Source organism: Cyprinus carpio, chromosome B20 (assembly GCF_018340385.1).
Source record: "Cyprinus carpio isolate SPL01 chromosome B20, ASM1834038v1, whole genome shotgun sequence".
In the NCBI taxonomy this organism is placed as follows: domain Eukaryota; kingdom Metazoa; phylum Chordata; class Actinopteri; order Cypriniformes; family Cyprinidae; genus Cyprinus; species Cyprinus carpio.
The window spans coordinates 12,214,927-12,230,575 of record NC_056616.1 but is presented as its reverse complement, the minus strand read 5'-3'; the positions used below and the strand labels follow the sequence as shown (position 1 = coordinate 12,230,575).

The window sequence follows — 15,649 nt, the reverse complement described above, 5'->3', positions numbered from 1 at the left end:
AATACCAACCATGAAAACAACTACCCTTGTGGGTCTCAGTCATCACAGTTTATTTGCCCCTTTATTTCTACGCAATGTATGGCTTATTTTCAACCCTAACACAATAATAGACTTTTTGTGTTTGTTGTGCTTAAAGCAGAAGTGCTCAGTCTAAAATTTATTTCCATTCCTGCTTTAACACCAACAAAGGCGTGTTAGAAATGCATGACTGCCTACATTTCTGCAAAACTGAAAACCTATACACACATTTCTGTTTCCATGTGAAATGAACACTATGTGCAATAAAAACACCCACAGTGTTTGCTCCTTTTCACACAAATTACGGTTATGATATTGATACAGGAGTCAAAAGAGCTCAAAGCCTTGTATAAGGAAGCTAAAACAGCATAGTTGCTTTAGTAAATGAGTTTTCATCTCACATTTGCTTTTGTTACCATTATCAGTTAGGTTTAGGTATCAGTGTGGGTAGTATGTTAATTTTAAATGCAACAGAGGACATTTCATTTCTGAACTACCGTGATACGTACAACAAACACCATAAAACGCTGCCACAGTCACGTTTTGCAGAATATTAAACATACTATTTAGTGCCAGACTCTGGATAGTTCACTTTAAAAATGGTGTGTTACAAGCAATGAAATATCAATATTTTAATAAACCCACATCTGCAATGGAGAAAAATGATAGCGCCTCTTGTGGATGTGTCGTAGATGTGGATTATGTAAGGTATTTCAGGTTTTGCAAAAATGATGGCAGAATCACACATTTCCCAGTGAGCCTGGGTCGTCTAACACAAATTCCTGTCATTTTTTGAGTGAGCCTGAATACATCCTTTGTGTTTGATTGAGCTGGAGGGATACCTTTGCATGAGTGAGCATATGCAAATAAAAATAAGCTTAAGCCTCAAATGCATCTTGGTTATTAGACTTTTTCTATCATCTTTTTTCCTAATCAAGGCCAGTGGAGTATTGAAGTATCGCTCATTGTAAATTAGCTTTTTCTGATGGATGTAGTTTCAACAGTTTCTAACAAAACTAAAGCTTCAACAGCTGTACGAAAGACTGCAGAGACTCAAAGACTTTCAACAGCTGCTGTTACTACACCTCAGCGGGGCTAATGTGAGTAATTTGAATAATATCAAACCAGGCACAGAAATAAACCTTGTAAGTTGATTATCATATAATATACAAAAAAATGATCTCTGCACCTGGGTATAATATGACTCGTAACCTTTTCAAACCAATGCATACCAGAACAAAGGCAAATGCTTTTATGCTTCTCAAGAAAAATTATAAGTTTCAGCATTCATGCTGTGAATTTGACTCTGCTGGTTGTGCTTATTGCTTAATATAGAATAAAAAAACACCAAACCAGTGCAGGATAATTCGGCTACATAGGAAATATGAATTTCTCTTACAGTACATCCACAAACACACACTTTATACAGTTTATTACTTTTTTTTTCTTGAATTGGAACATCCAAGAGAACACGGGTTTAATTAAAAAAGGTGTGTTAAAGTGTGCAAAGACTTTTATAACTTGAGTTCTGTGCCTGGCTTTTGAAGTGGTTTTATGAATTTTATATTTTTAATCAAGAACAGCCTTACTTCAATTTTATTTATTTATTATTGGTAGTATAATCTTCAATAACCAATTTAAATAAAAGTAAGTAATGTAAATCTTTTCAGTAGGCATAAAGAGGATTTATTTATCTTGTTTATCTTAATGTATTTCAGTACTGTATATTTTTTGAAAAGAAAGAGGCATTCATAAAACTTGAATGAGAAGAAAGAAATGGATTTTTGTATGTTAAGGCCTTTTTCCTCATAATCCACCTCATCCCCAGGGATACATCGGGGCGGTGTAACTGTCACCGATCCCACTGTCTGTCACTCAGTCACTGTCAGGCCATGTTGTGTTCCATGTGGCTCTTGTCATGAGTGATGAAAGTGTTGTCTCATTCCTTTCATGTATTTATCAAAGTCAGGCAACGTCCAAGGGAAATAAACATTTTTTTCTTTTTTAACTAAATGCATCTATTAAAGAAACAGGTATTTGAGAGTTTAACTTAAAGGGATAGTTCATGTTATGTTTATGTGCTTACTCCCAGGGCATCCAAGATGTAGGTGACTTTGTTTCTTCAGTAAAACACAAACAAAGATTTTTAACTCAAACCGTTGCAGTCTGAGCGCGTTCTCAACAGCCGGCGTGTGACTCATCTTTTTCTTCTTCTTGCTTTACGGCAGATCGCAGACTTATAAGTGCATTACCATCACCTATCTCTCAGATGGACCATTGATACTCCTAAATGATATTGTAGATAGAGTGTCAACGGTCCATTTGAGAGATAGGTGGAGGTAATGAACTTATCATTTCGTGTCTTTACACATCAGTGTATCGTCACGAGCTGCAGGGTTTAATTTGGGTTTGTTTGTGTATGATTTTTTTTGACTCTCAAAGCCATGATTTCCATTCAGTTCCATTATATGACTGACAGACTGCAATGGTTTGAGTTAAAAATCTTCATTTTTGTTCTACTGAAGAAACTTGGATGCCCTGGGAGTAACCAGATAAACATCAAATTTTCATTTTTGGGTGAACTATACCTTTAAGAGGCAGAATTGCCTGGATTATTCCTCAGATACAATACACATCACATGAGAACCAATTGGTACTCTGGCTAATGAAAGAGAGCATATTTGACTGTCTGTACAAATTAGTCACGTGATTAATGTTTCAAATTTACTTGAAATATTTTTTCAAAAAAATACAACTTAAAAAATTCAATACTCACTTGATCTCATAAGTTTATGTATATATCCTTGACATTTACTTAATTTACTATGAAAAAAATACTATCAAACCATGTATATGTAGCAGAATGTATTTAGCATACTTAAAGGTGCTTTAAAGAGGAAAAATAATAAAGAAAAAAATACTCTTAGTCTCAAAGCTGGACTATGTTGTTTTTGTTTGACCAAATGCTGTTAGGAGTTTCTTACAGTATTTCCCAGTGCACGCATTTTAGGCATATACTGTAAATGAGTAATTGTACCATTTAAGTTGGACATCTCTTGAGAGCATTTCCTAAATAGTTCAGCTAAATAATTGCTTTGTTCAAAAGTATTGCACATCAAGTTAACCAAGCATTGTTTAATAGAACTCTAGCTACCCTTATTTATGTCACAATGCTTCTGCAGCAAAGCAACCAAAACAGTACTTGTAAAAAGTCTCAATTCCTTTATACAGAGAGGTTTATTAATATGCTCACTTTGCTATTTGATTATTTTTGGTAATCTTGGCCTAAACAGCTTGGTCAGGTGCTTTAATTTGAAATCAGGGGAAGTGAGATAAGGCACATTTTCTAGGTCCAATAAATCATTCATGTTGTCTTTTTTCCTCCGTAACCACGTGGCCTGGTTTCTGAGCTCATGCATCTGCTCTACTTCTGTCTCAATCAACCACACATGGTGTTAAATGTTGGTGTTTATGTGTTACACTGACAAACTTAACCACACTGACACTTCTTGTGATAATGTTGTTCAAAGGGATAGTCCACCCAAAAAATTAAAGTTGTGTGATTATATTCTCATTCTGATGTTGTCCCGAACCTGAATGACTTACTTTCATCTGTAAAAAACACAATAATATATTTTGAAAAGTACCTTTTTGACCCTTTAAACTTTCATTGTATTGACAAAAAGTGATGGTTTTCAAACAGGTTTCCTGATTTACAGTAGTCTGAAACAGTCCAGCACCATTGCCTGAACCGCTGTTGCTGTGTGGGGCTGATGTTATCTCAAGAAATTTAGAAGAAATGCTGTGTAGATTTGTCCCTAATACTCCTTCTGTGACAGTTCTGTTAAATTGCAGGCTGGACAGTTTTTGGTGTTCAGACATGCAGCAATACTAGTCTAATACTACAGCTCATTAGTTTGAGTTTCTGTCCAGGAGTGAACTCACAGCTGTGTTAAATAAAACAAGACTGACCCGGCATGCCTGTGCAATTATTCCAATTATACAATCCATCTTTGTTGGAAGAGGAAAAAAGTCTCTTCACACAGGTGAAGAATGTTAAAATAATAACGCTTGCTCCTGAGGTGCAAATGAAATATTGGATCTTCATTAAAATTCCCCATGGATGCTAACAGATTCATTATAAATCTCTAATCAGTTTTCCTCCGCAGCAGAGATGCAGGCTGTTGACACACGTTTTTTTCTTTCTGTCTCTGCTTTTATTCAGCAGATAGCTTGAGCGTTGTGATAATTGTCATTATCCAATAAGAGGCTGCACAAAGGGAATAATTAAACAGCGTGCATAACTGAGGCCAAAGAGTAAATTCTTTTAATTCTTTATATTCTTATATTCATAATGGCACTTCACTTAATTCACAGCTCTTTTTTATTCCAAGGGCACATTACATTGCATCCATATATTATACACATCACTTACACTGCATTTTAACATTCATATACAGTATGTAATGGTGTTTAATGGTAGACAGAGATTACGGTACTATATTTAGCTATAATAAGCAGCCTTACTGTATCCTTTACCCTCTGAAGAATGTGGGTTGTTTTAAGTGTTTACTCAGATGCGTGTATGGCTGTTTAAATTAGGAATGCATTATATATTGGTTAATGGCAATATTATTAATATTTTAATTTACTGGAATCAGTTGATATTGAATATTTAACTGTTTATTCTCATTTTCTTGTTTTTACATTTAGATTGCCTTCATTGTCATCTAACACTTATTTATTTAGAGCTGATCTTTAAAAACAATGTTACTAATAATTTAATAACATTGTTAAATGTGATCTTTAGCAAATCTCAAAATGAATATATTTTCCACAATGTATATAATAATGTTGTAATGTTGCAGTTATGTATGATATTTACCATTGAGTTATGTCATAACATAAAAAATCATTAACAGCTTATCGGTATTGGCCAGAATTTAAATAATGTATCAGTGAAACCCTAATTTGAACTGTTTAGAATAGTGACAAAATAGAGGTTCAGAATGCAAATTTAATGCCACAACTGTTAATAGCAGTTATGTGATGACTATTATTTCTAACAAGTATTTTTTAGAACCGTTTCCTGTCACTTCCCATACATAATTAGCGTCCATCACTGCACACACCTTTGTTTCTTTTGTTGCATTCTCACTCTGCACCCTAGAGCTTATTTTGTATTTGGCTACACATTGTTCCTAGCCCACTCTCTCTTTTTCTTTGTAGTTTACTCTGTCACTCCCATCTCATTCTGTTCGTATTAAGCGACATTTAAATAATATGAAGAGGCAGAAGGGGGCTGGATTCATTATTTACCAGAGTCCTCCTGGGAGATGAGAAGTGACATGCGACGCAGCACTTCAGGGTGCCAAAGGACTGCACAGGGATAACTAAAGGGCACGTGACACGCTCTGTTCTATTTTAACACTACAGACCAATGTTTGCCTGGAGGAAGTCAGCACAGTCGCTGTTACATTATCTCACACGACAGCGATAGTGATGAAAAAGAGAGTAATTTACAAGAAGTTCATGATTTTTTCTACTGTAATGTGTAAGTGATACAAAGATTAGACAGTCATTACAAGTGAGAGTTTTACACAAAACAAAATGTTATTTCAGGCTTGTCTTTGAACGTGTAATGAAATTCCATTAAAAATAACAAGCTGTGTGGCCGCATGTCCTGCTCTGTATTTCAGGTGGGGCCGTGCAGAACTCCCTAGGGTGCTCAGCTAGGGGGACTTGGGTGGCTAATTAACACTCTAATTAAAACGTATGCGATCAAAGCTACTGCCATGCGTATACCCACAGCCGAAAGGGATCCGATGAGGGGGGAAGGAAGGAGGAATGCTCTGTTAACCTCAAAGTACTGGTAGTTTAAATGGTACGAGTTCCTGAACCTAACTGTTGACCTACTTGGCACAGCTCCAGTGTTGTTCGTTTGTGTACTCTACTGTCCTGCTCAATACTGCTCTGCCTCAGGAACCACGCCAGTGGCACTTGACTGTATAACCGGCTGCAAGCATGAGAGCAAATACTTCATCTTTAACAGTGATACTGTATCTAAATCAGTAAATCTTGCTGAAACAGTAAATCTTGCTGAAACAGAAACCAGACTGTGGTTCCCATTACTGCATTCATTTTGTGAATGGTTTATTCAATAAAATAAGTATTTATATATATATTTAAATATAAAAATATGTCACTATTACACAAATAGCATACATGAAATTACCAATAGTGGATCTAGACAGTTGGAGCTGGGGGAGGTGGAGGATGCCACTTCATAGTTCACAGTTACGACCTTGCTTCTCACAGTTATGACTTTATATCTCACAGACACTCTGTCAGAAAAAAAGTGCAAAATAGTACATTTAGGGATGCAACATCTTGTCATTGGGACAGTACCTTTAAAGGGACATCTTTTTACCTTATCTATTTCTAAAAATATATTATACATAATAACCTCATAGTAATAATATGGACCCTTAATGTACTGGTTTGAAAGATGTTGCTTTGAGGGTACTACCCCAGTAACAAGCTTTTGTACACCTAAATGTAAAATTCTTGCACATTTTAAAAAAAGTCACTTTATTTCAATTTTATTTTAAAATTAATTTAATACTTTCACACTTTTTATTATTTTACTCTGAGGTGGAAACTGGCTTCCATAGCTATAGGATTTGAATTATTTTCAGGAGTTTTATATGGTGACCTATTCCCCTCTGCTTTGGATGTAAAGGTCACGAGTGAAGAATAGTTGAGGAATCGTAAATCTCTGCTACCCTAATCATGACAAATATGTTTTTGCTCCAGTGTAATTAGTCAGTGGATGATATGACCAGCATAAAAGTTCTTCATGCCTTCTTAGTAACTAGTGCCTCTTTAGAACTTGAATCAGTTCTTTAATTAATTCATTCAAAGCAGACATGGATTCCAAACATACAGATTTCTTACATATTGTTATGTCTCCACAGATTGTTTTCCGCAAGATTGTCGATGTCAAGAAGGAGGAAGAGGAGAGGAGACACCAGAAAAATGAGGTGACGTTGTCAATCCCCGTAGACCATCCTGTCCGCAAGCTCTTCCAAAAGTTCAAGCAACAGAAGGAGATGCGCACACAAGGTTCATCCCAGCATGACCTGGAGAGGAATCAATTTCAGGTGGAACACCACCTCCATCCGCTGTCCCACCAGATTCATCAGCAGCAATATCAGCCCCAGTACCAGGGACACCATCCTCTTCAACACCAACACGTGGCCCCGATGCAAAACGGGGCCCCTGGCTCGGGAAATGGAAACAGCGGTTCTAGCGTTGTTACCGTCTCACAGATAACCCCAATCCAGAGCACTCTAGCGTATGTTCAGACTGAGGAACCAAACAGGAGTGAAGGCCATGAGGCTATGGAGCTCAAGCCCAGCTTTGTTGTAGAGGACTCAAATTGTCTGAAGGTAACAAGTCCGGTGAGACCAAGAGGAGGAAGAGGACGAGGCTGGATGCGTTTTCATAACATTGCATCAGGATCATCTCCTATGCTTCCGCTGGAACTGGAGAAGCAGCCACAACAGAAGGAAGAGGAATGGGGGGATGTACCCCAGCCGCTAAATGTGATCTCTGAAGATGGGAAGAGCCAGGAAGCAGAGGGAGGGCGGTCTAACGAAAGGGGTCCCGGTGGAAATGGTAACAGTAGCGATGAGACTGATGAGAATAGTGCTCTACACAAGACTGATTCTTGTGACAGCGGAATCACAAAAAGTGACTTGCGCATTGACCGGGTTGGTGATTCACGGAGCCCGTACGAGAGATGTTCAATGGAAAGGAGCCCGTACGAGCAGCCCAGCCCTGGAGTGGGCGACATGACCCTTCGGGGGATTCACTTTCAGCCTGTCCCTGAACAGAATGTGCTTCAAAACAGTCTGTACGAGGCAAAACTGGAGCTAAAAGGTGACATCCAGACATTAAATAGCCGGCTAGCGGCTCTGGAGGACCAGGTGGGGGAGATTCTGAGACTTCTATCAGAGAAGAGGAAACCTTCCCCACCTCCTCAGACCTCCTCGCCAAAAACCCCACTTCAGTGCCAGGACATCTTTGCTGTTTCTCAGCCTGTCACTCCAGAAACAGAGGGGGACAATGGACCCCTTTGAATTAGGATAAATATATTTAGATATTGATATGCTGTTTATATCACTTCCCTTCCTCACACTCAGGAAGGAAAGGTGAATACTGATGATTAGAGGAAGGATCCTTGCTGTTGTAAATATATACTTGCATGTCCAGCTGGAATCTGGCCTGCAGTTGCTTGTACATGTACAGAGTCGGCTGCATGCAGAGACGATTTTATTCTGACCTTGCACATGGGATCTTCTAACCAGGTGATATTTCAGGGCATTTTCTCTTTGAACGACAGCTTGATGCCCTAGATGTGGGATCTTGGGTTGTTTTAAGACAGGATCAGGCTTGGTTTAATGCTGTCATCGGTCGATCTTCATAGTGAAATGGCTGTTAACAGCAACAGTCATTTAAATTGGATAGGTACTCCAAAAATGATGATTCCGTCATCATTTACTGATGTCGTTACAAATCCATATGACTTACTTTCTTCTGTAGAGCATAAAAGAAGATATTTTGAAGAATGTATTACCTGTTTTTGTCTGTACAAAAAAACGGTAATACTGTGGGATCCAACATAGCTTTAGACCCTATAAAGTTTTATTGTATGGACAAAAAACCACCGAGACATTTTACAAGATTTTGTGTTTTACACAAAGAAAGTCATATAGGTTTGAAACAACACAAGGCTGAGTAATTGATGACATATCTTTCATTTTTAGGTGAACAATGCCTTTAGCATAGTTTGCTCAAATATTATTTCCCCCAGTATGCAGTTCTCCTTTATAAGCATAATGATTGGAAGTTTGCAGGATTGTTTGCCTAGATGATTTCTTGGATGTGATTAAGGCGATTATCTAATAACTAAACTCATTTTTGATATTCGAAACACATTTCATTACCAACACTGTTTCAAATTCCATTATCATTATCGCCTTTTCTGTATTTATTTTGTGGAACGTTATGATAGATAAGAGAGTAATGACTTAGCCCAATTTTTGAGGGGCTGTTTTACATGTTTTAGAGAGATATATCTGCATGCTGGATGGATTTAACTCTGCCATGGTAAGACTAGGGACTAATTGTTTTTCCCTTATCAATTATGCAAACATACAAAGTGCAAGTCACAAAAGGAGGCCTGCATTTTGGGAAAGCATGAACACATTCAGGTCATTTGGAAATTATACAAGCATGCACTGAATTCTTTGCATGGCATCAACATTGTGTGTTACATATGAAAGGTTATGGATTCCTAGTATTGTTTCCCAAGAGATATCAATGTATACTACCCATGTATAATTTCATTCCAGATGCTTATTTCAAAACCTTTACATTTTAATCCAGTACCCAAACTAAAGCCACACTAAACTCCAAAGGCAGTGATTTTGAATGAATCTTTCAGTTGGTCATTTGAAAGTGCTGTGGGAAACTTTCTAAATATTACATTTTTGTAGCCACAGGCAGTGACTCACTGCGTATCAGCATACTTATGGGTGCTTTAGACAGTTTATAGCGTAATGAATAATGCCCCTTCACCTCTTATTTCCCATCAGTTGTATTGTATGTTATTAGTCCATTCTGGTGATGTTCAAACCAAACACAAGGGATGCTGAATGGGGTTCAGAAGAGAGACTATTAAGATGAATATAACAACAACAGGACTGTGGTTGTATTACTTTTCCTGTTATTGCAAATACATCCTTTAACATAAAAATGTACTATCATAAAGCAAACCACAAACAAGCAACAGTGCGTCAAAGCAATAGGATTTATCGTATATCCCTCCAGTTATTCCCCAATTTGGTTCCCTCTTTGATAAACAGATGCTTATCACTGTAAGTGCTCAGATAATAATATTAGTTCACTACTAATAGTTTGGGTTAATCATCGTTTTAGAGTTTATGATGTTTATTGGGACCAAAGATATTAGTTCTTTTGTATTAATCGCATTAAATCAGTGTCCTGCTCAAATTCTCAGCCCCATTATTAGCTGTCACTAGTGGATGGTGATAAAAGAGTTATTGGGCTTTCTGTTTAAGAAAAATAAACATAAGAAAGATGCCAGTATTCAGAGAAATAGGGGCATAATATTTCCAAACCACATGATTTGATATTGAGAAAAGGGATAGTTAACTAAAACATGAAAATTCTGTCATCATTTACCCATATGAATCTTTCTTTAATGTAACAAAAAATGAAAAAGATTCATATTGTACTGGTCAAAATGTTTTTTTTTTTTTGTTTTTTTATTTGTTTTTTTTTTTTTCTTTTATTTTATTTTATGTGGAAGAGAGAAAAGTGTATTTTTTTTAATATATCGTTTTGTGTTTCACAAAAGAAACAAACTTTAAACTAGTTAAAATAAAATGACAGCAAATACATTTTACAGAATTTTCATCTTTGGCCAAACTATCTCTTTCAAGCTGACTTCAACTTTTTGAATCATGAAAATAATAATAACCGTAATAATATCCTCCAATAATAACACATTTGGAGCATCATAAAAAATAAAATACTCTTGATTATGTTTTATTTATTTATTTATTTTTATTCATTCATTGGTTTCATGCCTTGAGAATTCAGTGTCTTGTGCTCCTTCATTCTGTTTGAGTTATTTTTCCTGTCATTCAGCCCACCGGAGAGGAGCACAGACAGTGAAAGGATTATTCTTTGAGTCTCCCATGAAATTGAAGAGATGGATATAATAGATGCTAAAAGCTGTAATAGTGTGGCAGCTGACGTGAGTCTCTGTAATGGAATAGAGCTGACTTGCTGTGTGGACCCCAGGGTGCCTGTTTCGAGGATTACACACAGTTTTCTGAAGGCTATGAGGGTATTCAGCTCCACTGGGTATTGCAACTTTTCAGAATGGGGAGGGTTTTTAGATGACGTGCCCAATCCTTACACACGCTGGAGCCAACGGTGAGCACCACAGGCCCAGTGAGACGTTGGACTCTGGCATCTGACTGCATGCTGCATTTTTGAACTGTATAAAACTTAATGCCAATGAGAATGATATTTGCCTGCCAAAGCAGTGTTTTGCTGTGAATTTTCCTGCACACACATAAAATGGGCAGAGGCCTGGGCACTAAATCACTAAAAACACATCACAAAATACAGTGTTACTTTGTGAATGGTAAAAGATAAAACCAAAATGTGGGATGTTAAAATCAAACAGTATCCTTTAATAATGAATTAAAGGAATTTAAATTAAATAAAACTGATTTAATGCATATTTGTCTACAGTAGTTTATTTAATAACATAAATATAGTTTTTTTTTTTTGTTGTTTTTTTTTTTTTAGAAAATATTAGCTACCGTGCCTTTATAAGGGATTCATGCCGTAGGAAATTTTCTCAATACATGATATAGTTTGGCTTTTTTGACACTAATCCATTTTGCCAAATTACTACTGGTCAAAACTTCTTACAGAAATTATGTATTTCTACTCAAGCTCTGTCAGGTTGCATTAGGGTGACCAAACAGGCCATTTCTCAAGACACGTCCTGGCCAGGATTTCTATATTGCCTAAAATCTCCATGTTTTGGCTCTGTTTGCACTGCGCAGACCAATTGTTGTATGATAAAGTACCGTGAGAGCTCTAGAGAGCAGACGGCTTCTTGTGCTTTTGAATCGCTCTCGCAAGTACTTTGATGTCATACACCGATCGGTATGCTCAGTGCTGCTTTAAGTCGAACACTTATATGTACACTTATTTGCATTGCTTTGACCGTTCTCTGTAGATCCCACCTTCTCATGCACCATGATTGGTAGATTATGTACAATGTCTGCATGTTATTGGTCAAACGAATATTACCTTCATTAAGTATAAAAACAGGAAACCAAAGCCAAAACCTGGATATATTAGGCAATATAGAAATCCTGGCCAGGATGTGTCCTGGGAAAATGGCACGTTTGGTCACCCTAGGTTGCATGAGTATCTTGAGAAGATGGGCCTTTGTAAAGTGCACCCATAAATACTCAGTTGGACTGAAATCAGGATTTGTTAAATGGATAGTTCACCCAAAACTTCTTGTTTCTGCCAATTCTGGCAGAATGTTGGTAGCCAAACTGTTGATGGTAGTCATTGACTTCAAAAGTATTGAAGAAGAAAAAAATTACGCCAGAAATCAGTGGTTACGACTGTCACAGTTATGTTTCTTTGTATTTTGGTTCTGTCTTCCTCATTGACCTAGTTTCTCGGTCTGTTTTATTATCATTCTGTTACCTTATTAATTAACCTTATTAGTTCCTTAATAAGAATGTTTAAAGAATGTTTAAATCTGGAGAAATAGCTATTTTAAATAGTGGCTCATCCCTGGTCATTGCATCACCTGCCAATGACATAATACATAAATTTCTGATGTTATGCCCATTTTCGACCCCCTGCCAAATTATTACCCCTCTCATTGAAATCTGATTGCCTAATCCTAACCCCGCCCTTAATCCTAACCCCTCCCCCGCACCTAACCCTAAACCAACCAATACTAGGGGGGTAATAATCTGGCAGGGGTCAGAATTGGGCACAACACCGGTTTTATTTTGTAGAAAACATGGAAACACCAAATATGCTTTAAAATGTTATCCGTTTTATTACACAGGTGACGACCGCACAGAGTAATATTTTAACAGAACTTTCAAATGTATCTAGTATGATAAAACAGCGCTACTTTACACCACATAAGCACGACCGGAAGGAGCGGAAGCAGTCGACTGTGGCATAATAAAAGCTCCGTTGGTTTCAAGCCCTGTGTCATGCTCGTTCAGTGACCTCGTTTGCTTCGACGGCTTTCAGCCTCGTCCTGCTTCATACTATGACGTGAATAAATCTTTAATGCATTAGCTCATCCATGAACATGATTTCTGCCCGAGTCCCGAAGACTACAACTCCCATGATTCCACACTCAGTCACGGCATCATCAAACTATGCCTTTGTTTCTTTGTTTGTTTTGAATACGCGTGATTTAGAGATGAGTAATTGCATTTTGTGACTTTGAATGTATAATTTTGTTTTAACAAGGACACCTTAAATAAAGTGTAACCTACTAACCGGTACTTTTTAAGTTTAGGTATTGGGTCTGATTAGGGATATACAATTTGTTGATCAGGGTTGCAAGGTTTTTGCAACAAAACCTCCAAATTGTGGTTTATTATATATATATATATATATATATATATATATATATACAGTATAATTATTGAAACAAGATAAAAACTAGCCCAATTGCATTTTGAGGGGATACTCCAGTAAAATTCGCATTCCAGGGGCTAAATATCACATTATTGGGGTCGCTTAAACCCACGGACATGAAAAACAACCAGCGGCAACAGTGTTAATTAAAGTAGCCCAATTCCATGGGAAAACCGCAGACTTTTTAACACTGTTGCTAATGCAGAATGTGTGCTTTATAAGCACTAATAAACAGCCAATATGTTAAAATATACTGAAGGCATGCCAGTTAACAAGTTAATAGTGAGAATTGGTTCTTATACTAAAGTGGGTAACACTTTTTTTTAAGTTGTCCTTGTTACACATGCTACGTGTACTTACTATTTTAACAATAAATTATGCATAATTGCATGCAAGTAACCTTAAACAAAACCCTAATCCTAACCCTAGCCATATAATAAGAACATGTAGTTAATTAATATTCCTCAGTGCTTAAATGTATAATTACACTGTAACACACCTTTAAATAAAGTGTAACCCTAAAGTGTTACCTTATCTTCTTCATCAATCTTATCTCTGCAACCGTGTGTGACAACCGTGAGCTGTTTGGTTACCATAATTTTTAAAAAATATCTACTTTTGTGTTCATCAGCAGAAAGAAACTTATACAGGTTTGGAACAACTGTGGGTTAAGTAAATGATGACAGAATTTTCATTTACTATCCCTGTAATACTAAGCTTTGTCTTTATGCTTAAGGTCACCATTTTGCTTGAAAACAGATTCTCCATCAGGGCTTCTATGTTTTCCTGCATTCATTTTTACCCTCTGCCCTTACAAACCTGCCAGGGAAAGAAGCATCCCTACAACATGATAGTGTGTTTCTGATCATGTGAAGTTTGGCTTACAACAAACATGGCATTTATAGTCTAATTTCCAGAAAGCTCAATTTTCATCTCATCAGACAAATTAACCTTCTTCCAGCTGGCTTTGGTGTTTTCCACATGTCTTCTGGCCAAGTGTCAACGAGATGTCATATGCCATTTTCTTACAGTGGCTTCTCTTTGTCACTCTCCCATAAAGCTGTGACTGCAAAGCATTTCCATTTCTTAATTACTGGTTTAACTCCAAGATATATTCAGTGCCACGTCCATCTCCTGGCTTGTACTTTTCTTTTACTCTTTTCAGAGTTGCTTGGAGTATTCGTTTTTCCTCATGGTTTATGTTCTGCCGCAGTTCTGACTCACCAAAACTTGGACCTTGCAGATAGAAGTATTCATCGGAGAATGAACACAAGTTCATTTAACATTAAGTATTTATGACTATAAAACCATTTGGCTGCACAAGTGGTGATTTTGGTGAGTCACATATAAGGGTGAAAACTGATTATAGGCTATTCATAATCACTTTGTAGAGATCAGTTTTCCCTTTTGAAATTAAAGTCTCTTTTTGTTGATCAGTGTCAAAAAGCCAAATTAAGTCCAATGTGATTCAGTGCTGTTCAACAATGAAACACGAAAAAGAGAGTAAATGTATGTTAGACACTGTAAAGGTGAAGATTAGGCATTTACCTCAAAATCATCACAAGAACTTTATTTATGAATAAAAAGGTGGTTGAGGTTAAAATTAACTTCTAACTGGACAGAAATTGGTGTCAGATAAACCATATATTCAAGCTGATCTGCAGTTCACACACTGTAGGAGGACTTCTCTTTCTTTCAGACCTGCATGTCTCAGACGTCAGCAGAATTTCATTGCTCTCATCTGTTCTCATAGCTGAAGTGCTGCCCAGGCTCCTCTGAACCCTTTTGGAAGCAGTGACCACTGAGTTTATTAAGCTCCTTTTCCACTGTAAATGAGACTGCCTTTTTATCAGTGTAAAAAATATTATGAAAATATTTCTGAGGGAGGTGGGGGAAAGTGATTATTTTTACCACACTGGCATGAATATTAAGAATTTGTTATATACAGTGTAATACACTGATACTATAAAATAAAAATTTAATTGTGCTAATTTACTTATCTTGTCATTCTTCTAATTTTACCTGTATTAAAATGCACATTGTTTTTGTATCAAGTTATCGCATTACACTTCATTTCACATTAAAATATTGTCCTGTTTCAACTATCCAGTTGCTCTCTAATAATCTAGATTCTAAAATGTCAAAAACAAATAATTAACTGTATCTAAATGATTTGACACACTGACCCAACTCCAGCAGGACCTTCATTATTTGTCTTTGTTGTGATACAGTGACTCTACAGCAAGTATACCTTGCCAGCAGTGTTGACCTGAGGACTTTTGAATCTATTCCCTATAATCAGATCCCTCAAGATGGACTGCAGAGTTACTCT

General features: G+C 36.8%; 1 protein-coding gene across 1 annotated transcript in view; it reads left to right on the top strand.

The window, feature by feature from the left end:
• Nucleotides 1–10,350, top strand: part of kcnh5a (potassium voltage-gated channel, subfamily H (eag-related), member 5a) — an 84,772-nt gene extending 74,422 nt beyond the window's left edge. Inside the window, 1 exon segment of the mRNA XM_042747164.1 lies at nt 6,996–10,350. Coding sequence (XP_042603098.1) covers nt 6,996–8,162 — 1,167 coding nt within the window. The 3' untranslated portion in view covers nt 8,163–10,350.
• Nucleotides 10,351–15,649: the final 5,299 nt, after the last annotated feature.